We start from the raw sequence: 24542 nt of genomic DNA on the forward strand, positions 1-24542 counted from the left end.
TTTTAAACATTTTTCTTTAAATTCAAGTTGTCATTCAATTTATCAACTTTATAAAAATAATGTTTTTTGTATGTTGTATTTTAAAATGTATTACCCTTTTCCTTCCTTCCTTCCTTCTTTTCATTTTTTCTTTTGACACAGTGCATATAAGGCACATGTGGAGAGTTCAGGGAGCACGTTGAGGGTATTAGTTCTTGTCTTCCACCAGGGTTAGAAACTAGGATGGTATGTGGAGGTCTGGAGAATTCAGCCTGACCCCCCCCCCCACCACCACCACCACATGTGTTCTGGAGACTGAATTCAAGTTGTCCAGCTTGGAGGGAAGCCCAAACATTCTGTTCTCCTTCACATTTGGCAAACTAGTAAGAATTGAGTTCTCTCAGAATTATACAGAATGGACACAGAACAGAATTCTGAGAACAGAAGTAAGTGGACTCTTCGTAGCCCTGCTTATGAGGACAGTGTGAAGTAATATCATCATAAACATCATGTATAGGAAATGATAAACTACACAGCAACCAGCAAAACCCACAGTGTATCTAAAAGTTATGTCTTAAGAAGGATTGCCTCACCTAAGATGTATCATTTAAGCTACTTGAGACCTTTATGATGGTTTTTAATATAGGTGCTTATAGCTATTGATTCCTTTCCTATCATTGTTTTCATTGTATATAAAAGATCTAACATGTTGCATTTTCCTTTGCATCTTAGAGATTTTAAAATTTTTCTTCTTAATTCGGAAGATGGATAATTCATTGTTCAATAGTATGTTGCCCAGTCTCCATAAATCTCTGTACAGTCCATGGATAGTTCATGTATGTTCTACTAAGAAGAATGTATATTCTGAAGTGTTTGGATAGCATGTTCTGTGGATGTGGGTTAGGTCCATTTGATGTTATGCAATTTAACTCAGATATTTCTGTTTATTTTCCAAGAGATGATCTTTCTATTGTTATACCAGTGTTTGATGAATGTATATCTCTTCATAGATTTTTTTTTCTCAAAAAAGATTGCCTTCTGAAAGGAAGAAGTCATTGTTCTTTAAGATGCTGATGACATGTTGTTCACAGAATAAAACTGTAGTCATTTCAAAATAAGCAGTCAATGTAAATTTATTATTTAAAGGAATTCTTAACAATTTTATTACATGAGAATGGGCTTTCTTAACTTAATGAAATTATACTTAACAAAAATTAATTGGGGTAGGAGAGATAACTCAGTGGTTAAGAACATATACTGCTATTGCTGAAGATCCAAATTCAGTTTCTAGTGACCATTTTTGCTAGCTTATAATTAACTGACTAGTTCCAGAAGATCTGATGACCTCTTCTGGTCTCCATGGGAATTTCTACTCATATGTGCATGAACTAATGAACACACACACACACACACACACACACACACACACACACACACACACACACAGTTTATACAATTAAATTTTTAAAAATTAAAAAATAATGAATGATTGAATGTAGTGAATAAAAGTAAAAAGCGGCATAAGTTACAGTAAAGTGGTGAGCATTCTCTTTAGGCTTAGAAACAAAGACATTTGATTACTGGTGTTGTTTCTTTTGCATGTTCTACTGGAAGCTCAAATAAACATAAGGTATATAAAGGGAACTGTAGAAGGGACACAGGAAGGAGTGGAAGGGAATAATTCCAATGGATGTTGTTCTAGATACAGGACCTGCTTTGTGGAAGATCAGGCAACCACACTACTGTAACTAAACTAAAGTTAACAAGTTCCTTCCATGTATAGTCAGTTTAAAATAACTAAAAATTATCCCTATAGGATGTCAACAGAAAGATAATGTAAATTAAGAAGAATCTCATTTTTAGCAGTGTTGTCATTGATGTATTTAAAGTCACCCTAGCTAGCTGAGGTGGTGGTACTCACCTGCTATCCCAGGATACAGGGTGTAGACAGGGAAGATCCTTCTCAGTTACCAAGTGGATGCAAGGCTAACTGGAGCTACAAAAAACTCCATTTCAAAGGGCAAAAGGCAGTAAGTAAAAACAGTCTAACAAATCCTGAAAGAACTTCCCAGCAAAGTCAGAATGCCTCTTCAAATTGTCATTTGACATAGTATAACTCGCAGACTAATGGGAGCACTGTGTTCATCGTGCTTACGAGTCCTACCATGAGGAAGTCTTTTAAAAATACAAGTGAAGTTTCCCTTAAAGTTTATGTAACATGGTCTGCTGATTCTAACGAGTCATTGAAAGACTTGGAGGCTAAAAATGCTTTCTAAAGGAAGATGATATAGATCTCAGGGCTACCATCATAGACACAAGGTTTGATATGAAGCTGTATTGAGTAAAATGCTAGGGCATTGCTGGATGTACAGGGATAGAGCCCTGCAGAAAGCCCAGAAGAGTCTGCATATGGGGTTAGTATACAGCTTGCTTATTGTTGTGTAACACCATGAACTAAGACAGGGAGAGTCATTGTGAAGGTGCCATCTGGACTGACATCTGTAGTAGGAGATAAAGATTTATTCCACATAGAAGGAGTCTTATAAGTTAGAAATAGTTTTGCAATTTTAGAAGAAAATATTGTATATATTGCTTATAAGCTATTAAGTCACATTAAACCTGAACCAGAAGGAATTATTATTAATGCAGTTGTTGACAGATACAAAAGAAATGGTAGATTAGGAGCTATTAAGCCATATTAAACCTAAACTAGAAGGAATTATTAATGAAATTGTTTACAAGTGCAAAAGAAATAACAAAATTGTTTTCTTTAAAATTGTAACCATTTATTTAAAAAAATGCCACAAATTGTGAAAAATAGTACTCTTGCAACTAAGAAATCCCAAAATTAAAAAGTACTAAACTAAGCTGAATGTATTAGCACATGGCTTCAGTTCAAGCATTATGGAAGCAGAAGCAGGTCCGTCTCTATGAGTGTGACGAGGACATCATCAACATAGTGAAGTACAGGCCAACCAGGTCAACAAAGTAAATGTAGTGAGCGTGTTGAGGAGAAGGAGAAGGAGAACTGAGTGCTACAATACAAGGCAAATGGCACTCTAGGTGAAAAATATGCTGTCTCAAAAGAAATTTAAAACTGCAAATGAGACAGTTATCAAATTAATATCTTAAAGAGGACCCAAAAGATCATAAGAGAGTTTGAGACATGTCCATCAGTCTTCCAGCTGCACAAATTATAAGACCTGGAAAGAATTTACCAATGACCAGTGAGATGTAAAAGTGTTCTAACAGCACAGTGCTTTGTATGATAGGTTCACATTATATATTTCAATACCTTACACCTTTAAGGGATGCTCAGTTTATTATCTTAGAATGAAAAAATGAAACCAATATAAACAACCCTAAATATAGAGGAACGATAAAATTATATTAAAAATGTCAATGTTAGAGTAAGGCTCTTGATCTTTTATGTCTACTCACACTGTTATGTTGCCATGAGTTTACTCTTAAATCTGTATTACATGGCATACTTGTTTTATATCTGGGCTGAAATCCTTCCTCATCGTTATAACAGTATTTTCCAGAGATTGTGTATTGTATATGAGTTTGTAGGCCTGAAAGAGGTAGAGATGGATATGTAGAAAAATGACAAGAATCATGTTCTTGTCGATGATGTACCTTGTTTTAATTCTAACAGACTTGCTATGGTCATGTCTGAAGCTCACAATTCAGTGAATTTCAGAAAATTTAGAGTACACAATGATGACCAAGCTCTAACTTTGGAGAGTTTCCATAGCTTTGCTAAGAAGCCTTGAGCTCATTTCTAGTCACATCTTCTTTCTCCCCCCACCCCCTGTGTAGGCAACCAGCACCCTCTTCCGTCTCTACATAGCTTCCTGGTGGGAATACTACTTAGAGTGAAATCCTATATAAACACTGCTTCTACTGGTTCTGTTGGGCTTAATGCTGATGGGTTTATCCATGCTTCAGATTGGATCAAGTCTGTTTATTTAAATAGCATAAGATGAAGAACCTTTGTGATCAGCAGAGCATGTTACATAAACTTTCAGTGAAACTTCATTTTTTTGCATGTCTAGATCCCATTCTGCTGATCTGTTGACAAGCTGGTGGATGTGTATGAACTTCTTCATCCTTATCAGGACTGCTATTATGACTATACCTGTAAAATTTGCTGTAGACACAGCTTTTAAAACAACATAGAATTTATTTGATGTTTAAGTTCTCTTAGAAACTGCAACTATATCTGTATGGCGCTGTCACCTTCTATTTTTATGCACTTACACTAAAGGGTTCTACTTTTTCTGCTTTCTCATCAGCAACTTCTCATTTTCTGTTTTGTTTATGTTAGCTCTTCTAGTAAGCATGGATTAGATGTACATTTCCCTGGTGCCCCGTTGGGCATTTTTCATCTTCTTAACCATCATTGGTACATCTTTGGATATCTACTATCCAAATGTGTTACTAATTTTTCATTATTTACCATCCTTTTATGGATCTAAATTTTATATTATTTAATATTTTGTGGAGCTAAAATTTATATTATTACGAATATGTCACTAAGTGTTCTCTCATTGTGAAAATAACATCTCCTATTCCGTGCTCTTCATTTTCCTTCCTATATCATGTTGTTTGAAGTGCAAAGGTTTTAAATATCTAACTGGTCCTGTCCATCCTTGTTCCTTATTGCTCGTGTTTAGATAGCACAGCTAAGAATCATCTCCCAGCACGATCGTGACATTTTTTTAAATAGAGCTCATCCTTATCTTAGGTCTGCAGTCTGCTCTGAAGTAATTTCCGTGCATGGTGTTACTTATGATTCATTTCCACTTTTGTGCAGAAGCAAATTTTAATCACCTCAGGACCATTTAGTAAGGAAAATTCTGTCTACTAAACTTTTCAGAGGAGATCCAGAAGTGTGCCTTATTTCTAGGATTGGTTTCTATTCTATCATCTACACACTTGGTTTTGATTAGGGTAGCTTTAAGCTACCCTCTTCAAAACTGGGTAATGTCAGGCCATTCTTCTTTTGATGGGGGGTGGGGGCAGAAAGGGGTGTCTCTTACAATTCCTTAAGGGTTAATGCCTCTTTATCCTTTATTTTTCCTTCTTTCTTTTCTTGTCTCCTTTCTTTTCTTGAGACAGGGTTTTATTTTTGTGTAGCCCTATCTGTCCTGGAACTCACTATGTAGCCCAGTATGGCCTTGTAAAAGAGGTTATCTTGCCTCTGCCTCCAGAGTGTTGGGATTTAAGGTATGTATCAACACATCTGACTAAATAGTCACTTTCTTCATAAAGAAATCTGAGATTCAATAGAGATTGAGTTTGTAGAGTATGTCCTTGGATCCATGGAGAGAAGTGAACTTTACACTTCTTTTGGTCTTTTAAGACCTCTCTCACCCTGTTTTATTGTTTTCAGGGCATGACCTTGTACTCCTTTTTTCCCCCTTCCAGTAAACAGTTTAATAGTAGGGATCTGGGGGCCTTGTGGGTCAAATCCTCCTTCAGCATTACCAAGGCACTGTAGAACTAACAGTAGTAAATATGAAGGTGAATGAATTTGGCTAGGTTCCTTCCAGTCAGACCTGTGGTTTTCAACCTTCCTAATGCTGTGACTCTTAAATACAGTTCCTCATGTTGCAGTGGCCCCAGCTATAACATTATTTTTGTTGTTACTTCATAACTGTAATTTTGTTACTGTTACTAATTGTATTATACATATCTGTGTTTTCTGATGGTTTTAAGTGACCCCTGTGAACGGCTCATTCAACCCTCCAAAAGAATATCATCTTGTACTTCTTTGACAAATGTATTCCAAAGTGTTTATACTAAATGGAATTGCTTTTAAAAGAATGTTTCCTTCCTTCCTTCTTTCCTTCCTTCCTTCCTTCCTTCCTTCCTTCCTTCCTTCCTTCCTTCCTTCCTTCCTTCCTCTCCCCCCTCTCCTCTTGCTAGTTTATAGGAAAGCAACCTATTTACAGTATTTGTTTATTTGGTGTGTGTGTGTGTGTGTGTGTATACCATGGTATGTTTGTGAAAGTCAAAGGAAATGGTGGTGGGTGTCAGTTCTCTCCTCCCAACAGGTGAATTGTGGGTATCAAACTCAGGTCGTCAGCTTTGGTGGCATGCATGTTAGTGGCTCAGGCACCTACTGAGTTAGCTGTCTTGGTGGCCCAAACAACCCACTTATTTATGTACATTTTATTTTCTACATTCTTTCTAAACTCATTTATTTGTTTTGTTGCTAGCACAAGAATTGTGTAATCCTTGTTTTTGTATATAAACATAATGTAGTATCTATGAATACAGTTTTATTTCTTCTTTTCCAATCGATTTGTATATCTACATCAATTAATTTTCTTGTGTAAGCACCCAAATAAGCTCTAATATAATATCACACAGAAGTGGCAGGGGCAGGTATGATTGTATTTCCAATAATGGAGAAGAACATTTTGTCTTTCTCACTTAAGCATGAAGTGAGTTGTCAGTGGAATACAGACTCTCTTTGTCAAGCACATGCTAGATTGTCACTAAAACATTGAGGCTGTTTTCATAAATTTTAGGTAGAGCTTGTCAATTGCCTCTTCTTCATTTACTGAAATGGTCATTTCTTATTCTAAGATGAACTAATGTGACATTTAAAAATTTCTAGGTCTTCAGTTTTGTTGGTGAAGCCTGTAAAAAGGTGACACTTCATGTACCTTCAACACTAGAGGCAGACAAGATCATCGGAAGAGGTAAGAACTTCCTGAACAGCCTCTTTGAAAGAGATTTATATTCTTAGTCTGCCAGGAATGTGGGGTGTCGTCTATGTACTCTGGAGCTGGTCTACATTGACTTAGAAATAGAGACAATTCAGTATTACTTTAAATATGCATTTTTTGCCATGTAGCTGTTGAATTAGGTAGTCAATTCTGTACATTTTCAATCAATGCTTTTGAAGTCATTTATTTTTTTTAACAGTTTAAAATACCATATTTTTAATACTCTGGGATTTGATTATTGCAGAAGTATAGATGTGTATTGAAGAGAAACACATTAATATTCTTTTATTTTAAATCTAGATTTTGTTTAGTTTGTTTTTGTGCATTTGCACACTTGTGCTATGGTGTATGTGCACATGTGCGCGCATGTGTGAGCTCTGACCTGTAGAGGCCAGAAGACAACTTGTGGGACTTTGTTATTTCCTTCCACTCGGTGAGCACCAGGGATTAAACTCAGTGTCAGGCTTGGCTGTAAGCCTCTTTACTCACTAAGCCATCTTGACTGCCCTGGAGAAGTATTATACCATTATTCAGAAGCAAAACAATGCTTTCTCCTCAGAACTGTAGTCAGCCACTCTAAAATGGAGCCTTGAGGACCTGACTGAACTAACTTTACTTTCTGCCAGTAATTGGGTATCTTTGCCTAGATAGTTTTGTGTGTGTGTGTGTGTATGTGTGTGTTTGTTTGTTTGTTTATTTATTTATTTTTGTGGTGGTGTAGAAAAATTAGAGGAAACCAACATAATATTTTTTTAAAAAAGAAATACTTGTCCAAGATATATAAAATTGCCTTTTCAGTAATGTGTGCACTTTCTGACAAAACTATCTTAGCTGATTTCATCAAATTAATTTCACTTTTTCTACTGTGGGAAACAAGAAAAGAAAGATAAGGAGATATATGGTGTTCATCTGCAAGAATAAGCCCCAGGGAATCATTCATCTAAAAATATAAAGAGGAGAGAAATATTTTGTTAGAAATATATTGTTGAAGTCCTTAAAACGTTCACTGCCTTTTGGTGAAACATCGATTGTTTCATTAAGCCTGCCCATAACAGATTTGGGCTAAAGCAAAGGTACACAGGAAGCAAGGGAGCCCTTAGGGGAGGTCATTGTTTGAGCATCATCAGTTTGGTTTCTACAAAAGCAAATGGAGAATGGGATGGGAAACAATTAATTTTCTATACTTAAGTATTGTTACCTTTTATTAGGGGGCAAAATTTCCAGGTAGGAAAGTGCCACATGGTGTTCCTGTAGAGGGCCACAGAAAGTTGTGTTTGTGGAGATGGAATGTTCCAAAAGTGCTATGGGAAGAATTCAGAGACCAGTTTTTTTACTTGACTCTCAGCTCGTGGTGTACTCCTTTGTTCTCTGTGCATCTTTGTGTATCTTCTGACTAAAGGCAGGTGCATCTTGAGACACCCCCAGTGTATTGTTGAGAGAAATTTCACTGTGTTTATTCAGGTGCATATGAGGGCGTGTGTCTCAACTTTGTCATGAGAGTCATGTGTTCACCTCTTTGGTGGAAGATCATTTTCATAAGCCTGCTAGAAGCATGCTAATTTTTAAAACAACTTGTTTAATACAAATATACAGCCAAGACAATTTTAATTAAAATAAAATTTCTATTTTTAAGAATGAAAGAGAACTATTAAGGCATTCCACAAGTGCAAAGTGCTTGGTTTTTATGATAATGTATATTATTTTAACATATATGTCTTTTTTATGCATGTATCTTCACCTTGCAACTGGAAAATTTTTGCTGGCAGTTAGTTTGAAAGAGTGTCTCAGCTCGGCTGATGGCATCACGCCAAGTGATCCTGATTTCAGAGTTCTAGATGACGGATCAGTTTATCCCACCAGAGCTGTTGTATTGTCTGATGAGAAAAGATCATTTACCATTCAGCTTTCTGATTCAAAGATGCAAACACAGAAAGAGATCACTGTAATCCTGGAGCACAAGAAGAAGGTATGCAAAGCATATTGGACATTCTCACTCATGGAGGGTGGAGGGTCTTTACAGTAAAATTATTTTCTTAAAATAGCAAAGTGGGACAAAGGAGAAATAGCATCTGTGTCCTCCACTCCTTTCCCCCTCTCTCCTCTCTTGTCCTGTTTTGTTCCTATTATTTTTCTTTCCTCCTCCCTCCATTTTTTTGCTTCATTTTGTCTTTCATTTCTCAATCTTTCTCTTACATTTTCAGTTGTTAGCCTAGCCTTTAACAGCTGAGCCATCATTCTAGCCCCTCAGTCTTTCTCAACATTAGTCAAATACTGACTTTGGTTTCTCTGGTGTTAAATGTAAATGATATCCCCCTCTGGTGAAGCTTTTGTCTGGTCTGATCTCCAGCCAATGACATCTGTGTTCCTGTATATAATCTATCCAGCACAGCCTTTAGAATTTATTATTAGTGCAAACACATACTCATGAGAAACAGCATTGCGAATGTATTCAGAAAACGGTGGATGATTTCAATTGGCCTACACATAATCTATGCAAATAAACTGGTGGTTAAGCTAATTAAATAATTGCTTGGCACTTTATGGAATATTTAATAAATAATTAGTTATTAATAAAGACCATGAAAATAAGTGTCTCCCTTTGCTGCAACAAGAAATAAAATAATCATTTCTAGATCATTTGGTGAATTTTTTTGCAGTGATAGAAATGTTCTAGAATTTTCTGTAATCTCTAGTGTTTGGTACACTGATGCAATGTTAATGGTTACTGATGTTTAGCATGCAATTGCAGCAATAAAAGGATAGATGTTTCTATTTAAATTAATTTTAGTTAACACAAAAGATCATATGCCTGGTGGTAGGTAGCCACTGCATAGGACAGAGCATTTACATGGAACAGTGAGGGATGTGCATTTTCTTCTGTGGTTCACATGACTGTGATGTTTCTGATACGTATTTTCTCCTTTAAATTCAGGTACTGAAGAAAAGACACACTAAGGAAACTGTCCTCAGGAGAGCCAAGAGAAGATGGGCACCCATTCCCTGTTCGATGCAAGAAAATTCCTTGGGTCCTTTCCCATTGTTTCTTCAACAGGTAGGTTTCCTTTCCTTCTGATTGTGGCCCTTCTAAGTGGGGAGTCTGTTTTATTCAGGTTTAGTGAATACTTAAGCATTAAGCAAGTAAGAAGACATGACTAAAGTTATTCATGAAATACAATAAATAAAATAAGAAGAAAGTGACTGAAGTGCTAATGGTGTAAGACAGCCTGCAGGCTTTGCATGCTTCCATCATGTATTCATCCATTTAGGAGATAGTTACTGGATATCTCTATCAGCTACTAAATGGTGTGGTAGACACTACCATATGCACTGGAGATAGAAAGAAATCCAGTTCTGGTTCTTGGTATAGCTCATTGAAATTCCAGAAAGTACCAGCTTTAGCAAGGGAGATGCTCACTCCTGTCTTGTGAAAGCATACTCCAGTGAAGCAGGTCTAGTATGTGAAGATAGCACCAAGAGCTCAAGAGATATGATGTTTCAATATGTAGCCCAGGCTGGCCTCATTTACATGATCCTCTTCCCTGAGTTCCACACATGTTTGCACTACTGGCGTAGCTTGACCACCTTTGTATAGTCAAAATGGCTTATCTCTATGTTCAGTGTGTGAATGCCTGCTTCAACTCCCAGAGCACAACCTAAAACTTTTTGGATATTGATTATCTTGTTTACATAATGTATTACAACATAATTATTTATACCATTACTTATATTAGTATATTTTATTATTGCATTATTTTTATTGTTCGTATTATTTTTGTATATATCCCATTGACTGGACCTGATGTAGTCATACCTAGCTGCAAGTGAGATGGATCTGTACCCTTCTTCCAAGCATTTGTGGGGTCAGCTATAAAGCAGGATAGTGTCTGTAAAATGGATCATTGGTAAAGGTGCTTGCCACCAGGCCTGGCCCTTGAGTCCTATCTCTGGGACTTACATTGTGAAAGGAGAGACTCGACATCTGTATGTTATCTCATGGCTTCCATATGTGTTCCATGGCCTTACTCTTACCAACTCTAAGTTATATTGTTCTTTTCTACTAAAACGTTGTTAAGATGAAACATATGTAAAATACATGCATACATCCATACACACTTACATATATGATACATAAACATAAAACATTAACTGTATATCTCTGTGTACTTTTCTTTTAGGTTCAATCTGATGCAGCTCAGAACTACACCATCTTCTACTCAATAAGTGGGCGTGGTGCTGACCAGGAACCATTGAATTGGTTTTACATCGAGAGAGACACTGGGAATCTATATTGTACTCGGCCTGTGGATCGTGAAGAATATGATGTTTTTGATGTACGTGTTTTATTGATAACTATGGCTCTATATTAATGAGCTGCCTGTCTTCTGAGTATTTGCCTGCTTGCTTCTTCCTGCATTCTGTTCTTAGAGGGCATCTTAAAGTCTAAAGAGAATACCGTGAACTCTGTGTTGGAATGCTTGACAAGCCTTTATGTCAGCTTTAGTGAGGCAATCCTGAAATGAGGTAAGGAGGTTTAATTGTGTTGAACATAAAACTCAGTACAGTTTTAGGAGTTTGGGTTAACTTGCCCTTTCTCTGGTTACTCCACATTTTCAGTTCTTCAGGACAGGCCCACAGGTGATCTTCCACTCCCCTGGCTTGCTTTTTGTCTTTTTTCCATGTATGTTATTCTCTGATCATGTCTAATAACTAGATAAAGGAAAAACCATAGGAAACATAGTCCACATACAGGTTAACAGGTCAGCTTTCTGATAGGAATAAGTGTACAGTCAGTGGGTTGCAGTCTTAGATGGTTTTTATTACAGAAGAGCATGTGTTTGCTGTCATGAGCCAACCCTGAGGCTCGGCAAGAAGAGTCCCCACTGGAAAGAAAGAGTCTGTTTCTAGAAGACAAAAGAGATGCTGAAGAACCAACCTGACTGGTGTCTTCATGTGGCATTCTTTGCTTTTGGTTAAAAATTGTTCAGCCTGGTGTAACTACACACTGAGCAGAAATAAATTCTGTCTGGTGTTACATTTCCTTTGATTAATGAACGGGGGGGGGAGGTTATTAGTAATTGTGTTTTGCAATAAGAACTATTTAAATGCACAGTCTACGATGCATGCAATAAAAGTCCAAAAGCAAGAAGACTGGGATGTTTTGCTTTATGTATTATGTTGAAGGATTTTTTCTTTAATATGGCCATGGGATGACCATTCTCCCAATGAAACTTATTGATGTCAGAGATCCTAAAGACTGTAATCTGAGTCCCAAGAACAACCAGTGTCCCCCAATATTGCATATGGGACTTCATCTCTAACTTCTCTACATTTTAACCTGTTCCTTATCTCAAGTAGAGCTATTTTCTCCCAATACTGAATACCAGTTGCTTAAGAAGCTCAATGTGGAACAGTAATGAGATAGCTTACTACTGGAAGGATTTTCAGGGAAGGTTTCAGGGCATCTCATCTCCCTTGTGCTTGCTGTTGGCTGGCTGCTGATGTTGCTTTTCTCTCTCCTACAGTTGATCGCCTATGCATCCACTGCAGATGGATATTCAGCAGATTTACCTCTCCCACTGCCCATCAGAGTAGAGGACGAAAATGACAATCATCCTCTTTTTACAGAAGCAGTTTATAATTTTGAAGTTCCAGAAAGCAGTAGACTTGGTAAAGTTGTTTCTATGTGAAACGTGTTTATATATAATTTTGAGACACTGGGATTTTTATTGTTTGGTTGTGTGTGTGTGTGTGTGTGTGTGTGTGTGTGTGTGTGTAGACTAGAGTACAATTTCTACTGTCATCTTCAAGTCCCAAAACTCTTTTTCAACAAACCTATCTCTCCAATTGGGAATTTTATGTTCATAGCCAGTTGATCATGGGGTAACACAGATCTAGGATTATCAGAAGACACTAATCAAGTCCCATCAATTGTAATCAACAAACTTCTTACAAGGAACTATAGGAATTTCTGTCATGTTCAATAGGACACCAATTATCCATCAGGGTAGCTATTAGTCAGGATTTGTATACTGTTTGTAATATGCATTTTACTTTATCTTCTCATTGTGTGATTTTACCATACCCTGTTTCCCCAGAGAAGACTCACAGGGTAGAATGAACAGTAGAAACAAATGTAGTTTAAATATTTCTGTGGGGCTGTGGAGAAGTATTACATGACACAAACTGAGGGTACAGCTTTTAGGTTACATACAATTTAGAATAAACACTAGAATAATTTGAGAGACGCAAATCACACAGACTTCTTCCTAAGCATTTCCTTTCAATGTTGAAAGCAAGCTATTTTATTTCTGTGGATTGTCATAGCTTGTTTCTGAGGATTGCATTATGAAGAATGAACATACATACATACATACATACATACATACATCACTATAAAGGTGATATGGGGCTCTGGCTAATATATTTTCCTGCTGAGATTTCTGGTCATTGCTTATATCCCTATTGTACTATTCCTGCATTTCCATATACTGCATTTCCGTACTAAGTCTCTGAGAAAGGTAATGGTAGTCGCTTTGAGTTTTCTCACTTGTCAATATTATGTGAGAGGAACCATTCTCTTCTGAGCTTCATGATTCTATGGCCCTATCACATTTTTCTAGTTTCTAAGAGGGGTAATTGGTTTCAGTTTTCCCTTGAGAACCGTGAGAAAACACTTAGATTTTTATTGACCTGGGCTATTTGAAGCACACCTTACCATTAGGTTCATATCTATTAATGTTGTGAGATTCTTAAAGGAAAATAAATCAAAATAGATAAAGTCAGAGTAGACATAGCAAGAAGGTGTGGAAGAAAAAGACAAAAAGAAATGTCTTCAAGTGAATAGGAGATGAAAGAAAAGAGGGAACTTCATCACCTCGAGGGAGTGTGATAAAGTTCAGCAGGTAAAGGCACTCGTTGCCCAAAGCCTCAGCCTGAGCTGAGCTCAGGACCTATGTGGTGGAAGAACAGAACTGATTCCTAAAAATCATCCTCTGGCTTCTATGTATGGGCTTTGACATGTTCCCCGATAAATGAATCAACTAAATTTTAAAAATCAATTTGATCATTTACATAACTATTCTGAGTCTTAATCTATATATTAATTGAAAGTCTAATAAAAATTGAATTAATTTAAGAGACATAGTTTATGCCTCTAGTTGACTTATTATTGCCATATGAGATGACACATATATGTGTGTATATTATACTGTACATATATATATATACATATATATGTGTGTATATTATACTGTACATATATATATATGTGTGTGTGTGTGTGTGTGTGTGTGTGTGTGTGTATGAAATTTTAACTTTGCTTTGAGGTAGGTCTTGCTGTATAGCCCAAGTAGATCTCAAATTCCTAATCCTCCTGCCTCAATCATTTTCGTGTTGGGAATATAAAGCACAGCTCACACTTTGTTTTGAAATTGCTATTGATTGACACTTAGTTTTCATAATTTACTTTCAAATATTTTAATCTGTGACTCTCAATGCTGAATGTTAGGATTCTCCATAGAAGTCTTCTTCCTGATTCCTGTCAAAAGTTGTGATTTATTTGAATTACATTTCAAATTAGATTCTTATTGTCATGTGCCAGGTTGAAAAGTATGTACACCAAATACATTGTGCTGTTCTGGAAGTTCAAATTTGTTTTTTAAACACATAGGTACTGTAGTGGGAACGGTTTGTGCCACGGATAGAGATGAGCCTGACACAATGCACACACGCCTCAAGTACAGCATCTTGGAGCAGAGCCCACCATCACCTGGGCTCTTTAATGTGCACCCCGACACCGGCGTCATCACCACTGTGTCTCACTACCTGGACAGAGAGGTAGTGTCCATACCTCAGAAAATTATTTCCCTGTGGGTTTAACCCCCTTTCCCACTTATTATTACTTGCTATTCTCTTATTTTATTTGAATAAGAATTCCTGGGATGTTTTCTGGTTTTTAAACATTTCTATTTCTGTATTTTTTTAAAAAAACCCTACAAAATAGGAATACAGTTTAATTGGTGTTCGCAAGGAAGGGTACAGTGTATTTCTTAGGAAAACGACTGTCTTTTCTTTCATATCCTTTATTGTATAAGGCTAGTTGGCTCCAGAGTAGTAAAGGCTCAGTCACCATGCAGGACATAAAGTTTAACTTTTTTGTTCATATACCTATTCAGTTAGTCTAGCTGTGTGCAGTTTTTACAAAGGGAAGTTGCGATAAAATTAAATTAAGTAGTAATAGCATATGGTCATGTGTGTGGTGATTGTATTCAGTTTCTTTTTTGAATATTACTTGGTCTTTAAACTTATTTACTCGATTGAATAGGAAGGTTTAATACATATCCCGTCTCTGTATGATGTTTAGAGAAATTGATTGACTGGACCAAGTTATTTTTAAGAAGTCTTCAGTCTTTTGTTATTAAATTTGTTTGTTTGGTCAGATTATTTAACTCAGAGTCAAGTGTTATTAATTGAAGAAGATTTACAAAGTAATTTTATTGGGACACTTCTAATATTCCCACTACAGCTAGAATAATGTACTTAGAATGATTGCTATGACAAGGACAAATGCTCTATATAAAACAAACAAACAAACAAACAAACAAACAAACCAAAAACCAGTGGAGAGCAACTCCAAAGGAAAGAGGAAAGAATGTGGGAATCTATAGAAAGAAATACATCAGTTACCATTATTTATTTATTTATTTATTTATTTATTGTAGCATTGGTAAAACATGGACAATAATAACAGTATTAGTTGCTTTCCTATTCTTGTAACAAAATACCAGATACAATCAGTGTAAGGGATGAAGGACTTATTTTGGCCCCTATTCAAGGGTGTAGTCCATCGGGACAGAGAAACCATGATGACAAGTCCTCGAGGCAGCTGGTCACAACTGTGCTCTCAGCAGGAAGAGAGGGTGGAATTCTGCTTGCTCAGCTTATCATCTTGTTATAAAATCCAGAACCTGTCCTATAAGGCTGTGCTGCCCTCATTTAGGTTGGGCCTTTCAGTCTCAGTTATAGTAAGCTCCCTCACACACTGACCTACCTGAATGATTGGTTCCATGGTGTCCCTAAATCTCATGAGGTTGACAATGAATTTATGGTCCTCATCTGGCTTCTTCAGTTTCCTTTTAAAATACTTTCTGTTTTAGCTATCATTTTCTCCGTGCTGGAAAAGGCTGTTGCTCATTATGTCTCGGCTCTGCTCATCATAACATCTTCTGCATGATTCTAATTGCCTGTCTGTGAAAGGGCACCTCCCCATTGGTGTCTCTTGACATGGAGAATGGGCCACCTATCTAGGTGTTGCTGGTTCTTATTAGATCTTCATCAGGCAAATTCAATCTTATGTGTGCAGAACAAAACTCTAGTTTGCAGCCCCCTTTTGCCCTCCTCTGTTAATATTGCTGCCTTCATTCTGAGATATCTCATTCTGTACTTTCAATGATGGTTGGTGGTCGCCTTGTCTACCTGCCTTTATAACTTGTGCCTGAATATCATATTCAACCACATCTTTCTTTCTTAAGTGGATAATTGGTTATCGAGTCCTACCTTACTCTTATTGCCAAGTATATTTCATCTCCATTTCCCTTTGCTTTTGTTTCTGCTCCTTAGGTTTGAACCACCCGTCTAGTGTAGGGTTTCACTACCTGTTAACCATGATGCCTGGTTTGCTTACTCTAGACCAGTGGTTATCAACCTGAGCTGCAACCTCTTTGACAAACCTCTATCTCCAAAAATATTTATATAGCAACTCATAACAGTAGCAAAATTACAGTTATGAAATAGCAATGAAAATAAATTTATGGTTGGGGGGGTCACCACGACACAATGAACTATACTAAAGAGCCACAGCATCAGGAAGGTTGAGAACCACTGTTCCAGACAACACTTACATTTGCTGAAAAGTACTGTAAAACTTAAATGTAATTACTTTGTAGTCCATCTCTGACTTTCTGGTTTCCTGTTAGGACATGTTTAAATTCTCAGAATGTCCTTTTCAAGTTACCTTTCTCTACAAAATATTAAGAGTGTAGCTAAATACATAAATTAAATAAAAACAAGCAAAAGAATGTGAGAAACAGGTTTCACTTATGAGTCTAAACAAGTGCCTGGGTCAATTAAATAATTGTTTTACTTTCAGGTTGTAGACAAGTACAAACTGATAATGAAAGTCCAGGATATGAACGGCCAATTTTTTGGACTAATCAGTACATCGACTTGTATCATCACTGTGCAGGATTCCAATGACAATGCGCCCACGTTCAGACAAAATGCCGTAAGTTTAGAAAACCCAAACTTATCTTTGTTTCAGCTATTTCTGTTTATTTTGGCAACTTTGAGGCATGTGTTCATTTATGAATAAAACTGCAGTTCAAATACATAATGCACACATCTACACGTAGCCTCTGCTTCCTAATTTTAGTATTGGTGTGATCTACCTCTTGCTGAAGTATAATCACATTACTCTACATTTGCAGAAAATATTCTTTTTCTTAAATTTTCATGAAACAAGACTATCTGTGATCATGCTTTTAGGTAATCTATGTAAACCCTATGAAAACATGTTCTTTTGGAAATTAAGAAACATTTTACTTTGTGAAAGGTTTTCTATTACAAGTAAAGGTTTAAGTGACTTTCATTTCTTTCAGTATGAAACTGCTGTGGAGGAAAATACATACAATGTCGAAGTCTTGCGCATACCTGTAGATGATAAGGACATGGTTAGCAGTGCCAACTGGAAGGCAAATTTCACCATCTTAAAAGGAAATGAAAAAGGCTGGTTCAAAATCACAACAGACCCAGCGACAAACGAGGGTGTTCTGTGTGTTGTGAAGGTAAATGGATAACTAGTAGAACCGTGTGTCACTTAGTGGTTTCGTCAGCTCGACAGCTTCATCAGAATTCTATAGTAGCTTGTGATAAAGAGAACAGGTTAATGTGTCTGTGTCCACATGACTGCCATCTTTCTTTTCTCCTAGTGTATGCCAGAATACTGGTAAACTATGATGATCTCTGTATCTTCAGTGACATCCCTCCGAAACTTAGCAAGCTCTATTTAAATTCTTAGTATAATTCTGCATGAGTCACTGTCTTTGCAACTTATATTCCTGAGCCTGAGCCTATGTTTATAAGAGATACATTTTTTTTTTAAATGCTGCTGTGTCCATTTGAGACTTACCTTCCCCAGGGCCTGTTCTCAATGTAAATTAGGAGCCGCACATGCTTCTTGTTCTTTCTAGGTGATATGCCTGTTTGCATTTTAACCCTAACAGACAATACCTAGGGTGAATACAGTATTATATAAGACACCTATGAATAGATCTATTTTTATCGTGCACATGGTTATTTGGCTGGATGCTATATTCTTGGTCTCAAGTTTTAAGGGCAGGAAGGTCTTTGTTTGACAAGAACATCTGTTCATATATTTCTATCCTAGAATAAAAGGTAACAGTGTCCTGTAGGCAGGTGGTATGTCTATTCACTGACTAAGGGCCACTTACTTATTAATGAGAATATATGGTAACCTTGCTGGTTTTACTTGTTTTCTTATGTGAGAACTCTAAGCGATTGTATATCAAGGCCTAGAAAGTTTTGTCCAAATGTGGATAGTCAGATATGCAATCTCAGTATCAGACATCCATTTCAGCATGTTCATGCTTCACTGGCTCATTTTCACGGAATTTCAGATATACAGACTAAAATATTTTCTCCCCTGCAAACCTTGAAACATTTATTTCCATTATTTATAACATGACAGTTTCACTTATATTTGTAATTATGGATGCAAATTCATAGCTTTGCATTTAACATAATTTATAATCCTACATGTAGTGAATACATTTAATATTTAAAATAATTAATAGGTATGAACTGGTCTATACATAACATAATTATATTTCTACATATAGTGAATAAAGTATTTAAAAATAATCAGTAGTTCTGAACTGTGAGTGACAGTCACAATCAATGAAATATGACAGTCAATGGAAGAGATTGTATATGACTTAACCTTAGATGTTTCTTCTTTTTTAGGATAAGGTATTAATGCCCGCAACTTATAGTAATAGTAATAGTAATAAGTAATAATAATAAGCAGATTGATGGTGATAGAGGAAAATCCTGAAAGGTCCAAGGCAATCATCCATCCTGGATTGAAAATCTGGCTTATAAAATTCCCATGCTGGTGACCTTTCCATGACACCATGCCCCAGTAAGCCAATTTTTAGCAGAGTGTATTCACATCCTAGCAACTGTTTGCAGTCTCTTCTCATAGAGCCCAGTTACAGTTTCATGTCTATACCCTCTAGTAAACTAACACTAGCAGTAAACTGTCATTTACCAAATGCCAGGCATATCAAGTGCTTACATGAGAATAGACGATCCATTATTTAACCTATAACCTATAATCAATAAATGCATTATTTACTTCAATTTGATTGATTTTAATAATCAAACTATTCAGAGATTAGTTTAAAACTAAAAATATTTAGTGAAATTACCGGCTTCTTCCTTAGCATCTATGTTCTTCTAGAGGAATCAGTAAGCCTTGCCAGCTTCTCATTTGACACTTTAAATGTCTCTCTCTCTCTCTCTCTCTCTCTCTCTCTCTCTCTCTCTCTCTCTCATACACACACATCATAGGCTAATAGAATCTGTTTTAAAAGGTTGAGGCAAGACTCATGCATCTATTTCTAAAACGGGCTCTAATATATATTCAAGGAAGAAAGTCAACTCTATAATCTCAGAGTGTAGCACTGAAAATTCTGATTTAATGAATATGAACTGAACCTTAGGAATCCATGAAGATTCCTCACAATATTTTGGTATGCAGCCATCCCTGAAAACCATTCACCTCAGCCATGCCCACCCTTGAACTTGGTTTATTATAATAGTTCCCCCCCCCCGAGTTTTGTTTCCCTAATTTGTGTCTAGAATTTACATTCTTAGCCACAAATGAGATTTGTCTACAGTTCCTTTTTTTTGTACAGTTGCTGTTAAGAATCATTATTAATTTGATCCTTGTTTTGTAAAGTATCAGATGCTGCTCAGCTGGCCCAGTGACTAAGATTGCTTAATTTTCAGCATGAGAAACTGAGTCTGAACCCCCCAACACCTACGTAAAAGCTGGGCTTGACACAATGGTAAACTTTGGTTCAGTATGAGATCTTATCTCAAAGCAATGTGGAGAGTGATAGACGCAGACTCCAGAAGTCCAGCCTTCTCTGGACTTCAAACCTGCATGTGTGTGCACCTGTACAATGCAACACACATGAGCACACACACTCAGATAAATACACAATTTACATTCCCACTTTCTTGTTTTTTAAAAGAGAGTAGAAAAAACCAACAGCATTGAATTCGAAAATGTACTTGACTTTCATAACCCCAGATGCTTATTTCTAGTATCACTTTCAGTTTATTAATAAGGAGACTGAGTCCAAGAGCAGTCACATGCTGTGACCCACATGAGTAAGACCTGTTGCTTGTGCTCCACATGCAACTGCAGCTCAATGTCTATCCTTCCCTCCTGGGACAGGAAACCCTGTCATTCAGCCAGAGCGCTATTCACCTGACGTAGTGCCTTTACTATCACACACTGCTCTTCCAGCGTCATATCATGGTAAAGTATGTTTTCACTGACATGAAAGGTTCTTTGCTTATTAGAATTTTAATTAAGTTCTACTTTTCTGAATTCACATTCTAAAATATTTTGATTTTCTAAATCAACTCCTTTGTTAATATTACTGTTTTTCTGATATTTTTATCCAATGCATTTGTATCTGCCATGTTGCATTCTATCATATATATATATTTCTTTTTCCACAAAATCTTAGAAAACCAAATTCATCAGAGCATTCTCACAACAGCCAACACTCACCTTGAAAGGTGACTTTTCTAGGAAAAGACTTGTGGAGCTCCATCCTTAGGTACCTTTCAACCTCACGAGTGCTCTTTCTTTCATAAATCAAACACACTAAGCACAGCACTTGGAATTCCTTGACCATGTCTGCAAAGAGTAGCCTTTCTTAAAATTTGAGAAAAAACGTTGGTGTTTGTTTCTTTGTTTTATTCTGGTTTATTTGTTTGCCTGTTTGTTTTCTAAAGAGAAAGGACGTGGAGTTGGACAGGTGGGGAGGTAGGGAGGATCTGGGAGGAGTTGGGGGTAGGAAACAGTGACCATAATCTATTGTGTGATAAAATTATTATGTATTATATATGAAATAAACACACATACACACATACAAATGTATATATGCCAACTCAAAAGAAAAAAAAAAAGAATGAGGAAGGTGAGTTTGATTAATCTAAAAGAATTCTTCATTTCCAATAGCCTGGCTCTTCATCATTAGTCAGGACAATGTCCTAGAGAAGAACACACTTAATTTCTTCTTTTATACATGCAAGAGTTGAATAATCTGTTGACTGAATCAAGAATTACTTGGATATATTTCTCTTAGTTGTCTAGAACTTGTCAATTTGTATTGATCCAAATAAGCTTGAATGGAGAAGTTACAGATCTTGGCCATTTTTACATGGAAGGACCTGGAGTCACTCTCCAGGATTTTTAGGAAACTTGTTAAACTTCCATGCAGATGTGAGATATTTTTGAATATTTTTTTTAAATTAGCGAAACAAATGCACAGCTTAGTGTAGAGAGAACTTGCACTCTTTGCCACATTGACTTTGGGCCACAAAGTTGAGGGGAAGATACTATGAGGCTCTACAGCAAGCTGTCCTGGATCCTGAAGCCGCACTCAGCCAGAGCCTTCAGGGTTACCTGGATGTCCTCCCAACTTCCTCATTGTTCAGTGTTCTTCATGTCTATGTGTGGCTGCCCCAGCACAAGACATGTGAGATGGTCCTCAGCAGCATCTAACAAATAAATCTTCATCTTCTTGCTTCCCAATTCTGGATTAGTAATAAGAATAACTTCATATGCATTCCATAGGTTTGCTAAGATTTAGCAAACATTTTTGATTTTTAGAGAATATTAACCTGTTAATATTTGGTATGAGGGCAGTATGAAAATAATTTTATTCATCAGTTATTTTTAAATTGATGCATGCATGCATGTATGTATGTATAACTTATGTATGAGGTGCCCATGTAGGCTAGAAGAGGCTGTTAAATCCCTTAGTACTACAATTATTGGCAGCTGATGTGAGATGCCTGACAAGGATTCTAGGAGCAACATTCTGATTCTCTGGGACAGCAGCAAGCACTGTTAACCCCTGAAACATCTCTCTAACCCCTCACATATCTTTTTGGATTTTGTTCAGTTTTCAGCCAGTGACTATTTTGATAGGTATAGAGGTGATCAGAGAAAACATTCTGTGATGTCCTTCGCAGTAGAGCAGAAAATAATGTTTTTGGATTTTGCTAGGTTGTTTTGTTTTAAAAATCGGTCCCATGAAGGCTCCAAGACCCAATGTAGAGAAATCCTAAGGTGGTAAGGTGGGAGTGAGTGGGTGGGGGAGCACTCTCACAGAAGCAGGGGGAGTGGGACAGGATAGGGGGTCTGCAGAGGGGAAATCAGGAAAAGGGATAACATTTGAAATGTATATAAATAAAATGTCCAGTAAAATATCACTTATAACTAAGGCATTTATTTAAATGTTTCTGGAAGCCAATGAGCCAAATTAATAAAGATTAAAATGTGCCCATAAAGGAAATGGTCTGTGGCCAAGCTACCTGTCTTCAAACTCTTGCCCAAATGAAAGTTTTTGACTCCTACATACTGCTTCTGTGTAGAATTGGGGTAATAATGACATTCCTTCTGCACACGGGTGTGAAGATTTAGTGAATTTACACACTCTGCTTAAAGCTGTACTGTACATCAGCAGCAATCACCATGGAGTTTATCATGTTGATAGTCGTCTGCATTTCTGTTGTGAGAAGTTCATGTAATAAATGACAAACAATGCCAAGGTGCCATTCTTAAATTGTCAAGAATATAATTTGTGTAACAGAAGGCAGCATTACACCATTCAGGAAGAAATCATCAAAAACAGAATGGATTCCTAAGAAGAAATGAGATCCTTGGTAGATTTTGATTAGAGGAAATACAGACTAGAGATGCCTCACTTAGATGTCTCATATAAGGATACTTAAAATAGATATTTGGGAGCTGAGTAAGGGGACACACCAGTAATCTCAGCACTTGCAAGACTGAGAAAGGAGGATCATCCTAGTTTTAAGCCAACTTGGACTATACAGTGAGTTTTACACAGTAAGGCTTGGTTTTAATTGCACAGAGATGGAAATATACAAATGACAGCAATAGAAACCAAACCAAGCAGAATCTGAGAGCCTCATAAACACAACAAAATACAACAACAACCAGACATTTACAATATCCACAGTCAGAAAGTAAATAAATTTTTTTCACCTTTTAGAGACATCCAACTTTACAAGATTTCTCAAATACCAGAGTTAGAGCCCTGAATCGTGCCTATTAGACATGGGCATAATTCTGTAGTATTCCCAGGTTCAAAATAATTTTCCTTAAAAGAATGAAACTAACAAGCCAAAAAATAGTTAAGGAATTTCTTTTCCACTGTTATGTCATGTTATCTTTGGAGATTTTGGAGGTGAGCCTTGGCCAAAGCTGGTCAGCATAGGATCACAGCTTCATCAAGGGAGAGAAGTCACTGTTAATAAAGAGTGTGAATGTATCATGCAGCCCTGGCCATGTGATCGCTTACTTGAAATATCAAATGTACTGTGTATTGAGGTGAAATGAATATTCTCTATTTTAAAGCCACTGGATTATGAAGAAAATCGTCAAGTGACCTTAGAGATTGGTGTGAACAACGAAGCTCCATTCATTAGAGATGTTGCAAACCGAATACCCACCATGAACCGGGCCGTGGTTACAGTTCATGTGAGGGATCAGAATGAGGGACCAGAATGCAAGCCCCCTGAGCAATACGTGCGCATCAAAGAGAACTCAGCAGTTGGGTCTAAGATCAACGGCTACAAGGCCTACGACCCTGAAACCAAGAATAGCAATGGCTTAAGGTATACAAGTCTCTGCAGCCATGTGCTGATGCAGTTGTCAAAATTGAAACAGGCAACTTGATTTGAGGTATGTTACGACACCAAAGACTTACAAAATTTCTTTTTATTAATAGGTACAAAAAATTGCAGGATCCTAAAGACTGGGTCAGCATTGAAGAAATTTCAGGGTTGCTCACCATATCAAAAATCCTAGACAGAGAAACCATGGCTCCCAGAAATGACTTATACAATATTACAGTCATGGCAATTGACCAAGGTAACAAAGTATTAATTTGAAATTTTATAATAGAAGAATAAATCGTAATTATTCTTATGGTGAATTAATATTATGGTATATATATATACATAATTATTGAAAATTACCTCAAGACTAGTATCTCTCTTGTTGCCCTAGGAAATGACTTTGGTGAGAAGATACCATTGTTTCTGGCTTTGTTTGTTTGTTTTGTTTTGCTGTTTTGGTTTGTTTGTGTAGCTAAAGAGGCTTTTAAATTCATCATATAGCCAAGAATGAACTTTATCATTCCTGATCCTCCTGCCTCAGCATACTGAGTGCTATAGGGTTGCATTCCACATTCAGAAAGATGCTTTTGTTGTTGACATAAAGTTTTATTCTGTAGCCTGAGATGATTCAAGTCCACTCTATAACTCAGGCTGGTCTTTAAGTTGTGGCAATTTTCCTACTTTAGCCTCCCCTGTGTTGGGTTTATAAGTGTGAGCCTCATGTCCAGCTAAATAACAATAAACATATTCTGTTTATAGTCCATTTGCAAGAGCTTAGTTCTTGCACAG

The 24542-nt window shown here is 36.8% G+C and overlaps 1 protein-coding gene across 2 annotated transcripts in view; it reads left to right on the forward strand.

The window, feature by feature from the left end:
• Dsc3 (desmocollin 3) overlaps nt 1-24542 on the forward strand; it is a 41146-nt gene that overhangs the window by 4196 nt on the left and 12408 nt on the right. For both annotated transcript variants that reach the window (XM_034518371.2, XM_034518372.2), the window contains 10 exons: nt 6611-6695; nt 8489-8688; nt 9655-9774; nt 10898-11053; nt 12245-12389; nt 14392-14558; nt 16870-17004; nt 17378-17563; nt 23491-23750; nt 23864-24006. In XM_034518371.2, coding sequence (XP_034374262.1) covers nt 6611-6695; nt 8489-8688; nt 9655-9774; nt 10898-11053; nt 12245-12389; nt 14392-14558; nt 16870-17004; nt 17378-17563; nt 23491-23750; nt 23864-24006 — 1597 coding nt within the window. The remainder of the gene's footprint in view (nt 1-6610; nt 6696-8488; nt 8689-9654; nt 9775-10897; nt 11054-12244; nt 12390-14391; nt 14559-16869; nt 17005-17377; nt 17564-23490; nt 23751-23863; nt 24007-24542) is intronic.

The sequence above is a fragment of the Arvicanthis niloticus genome, chromosome 14 (assembly GCF_011762505.2).
Source record: "Arvicanthis niloticus isolate mArvNil1 chromosome 14, mArvNil1.pat.X, whole genome shotgun sequence".
In the NCBI taxonomy this organism is placed as follows: domain Eukaryota; kingdom Metazoa; phylum Chordata; class Mammalia; order Rodentia; family Muridae; genus Arvicanthis; species Arvicanthis niloticus.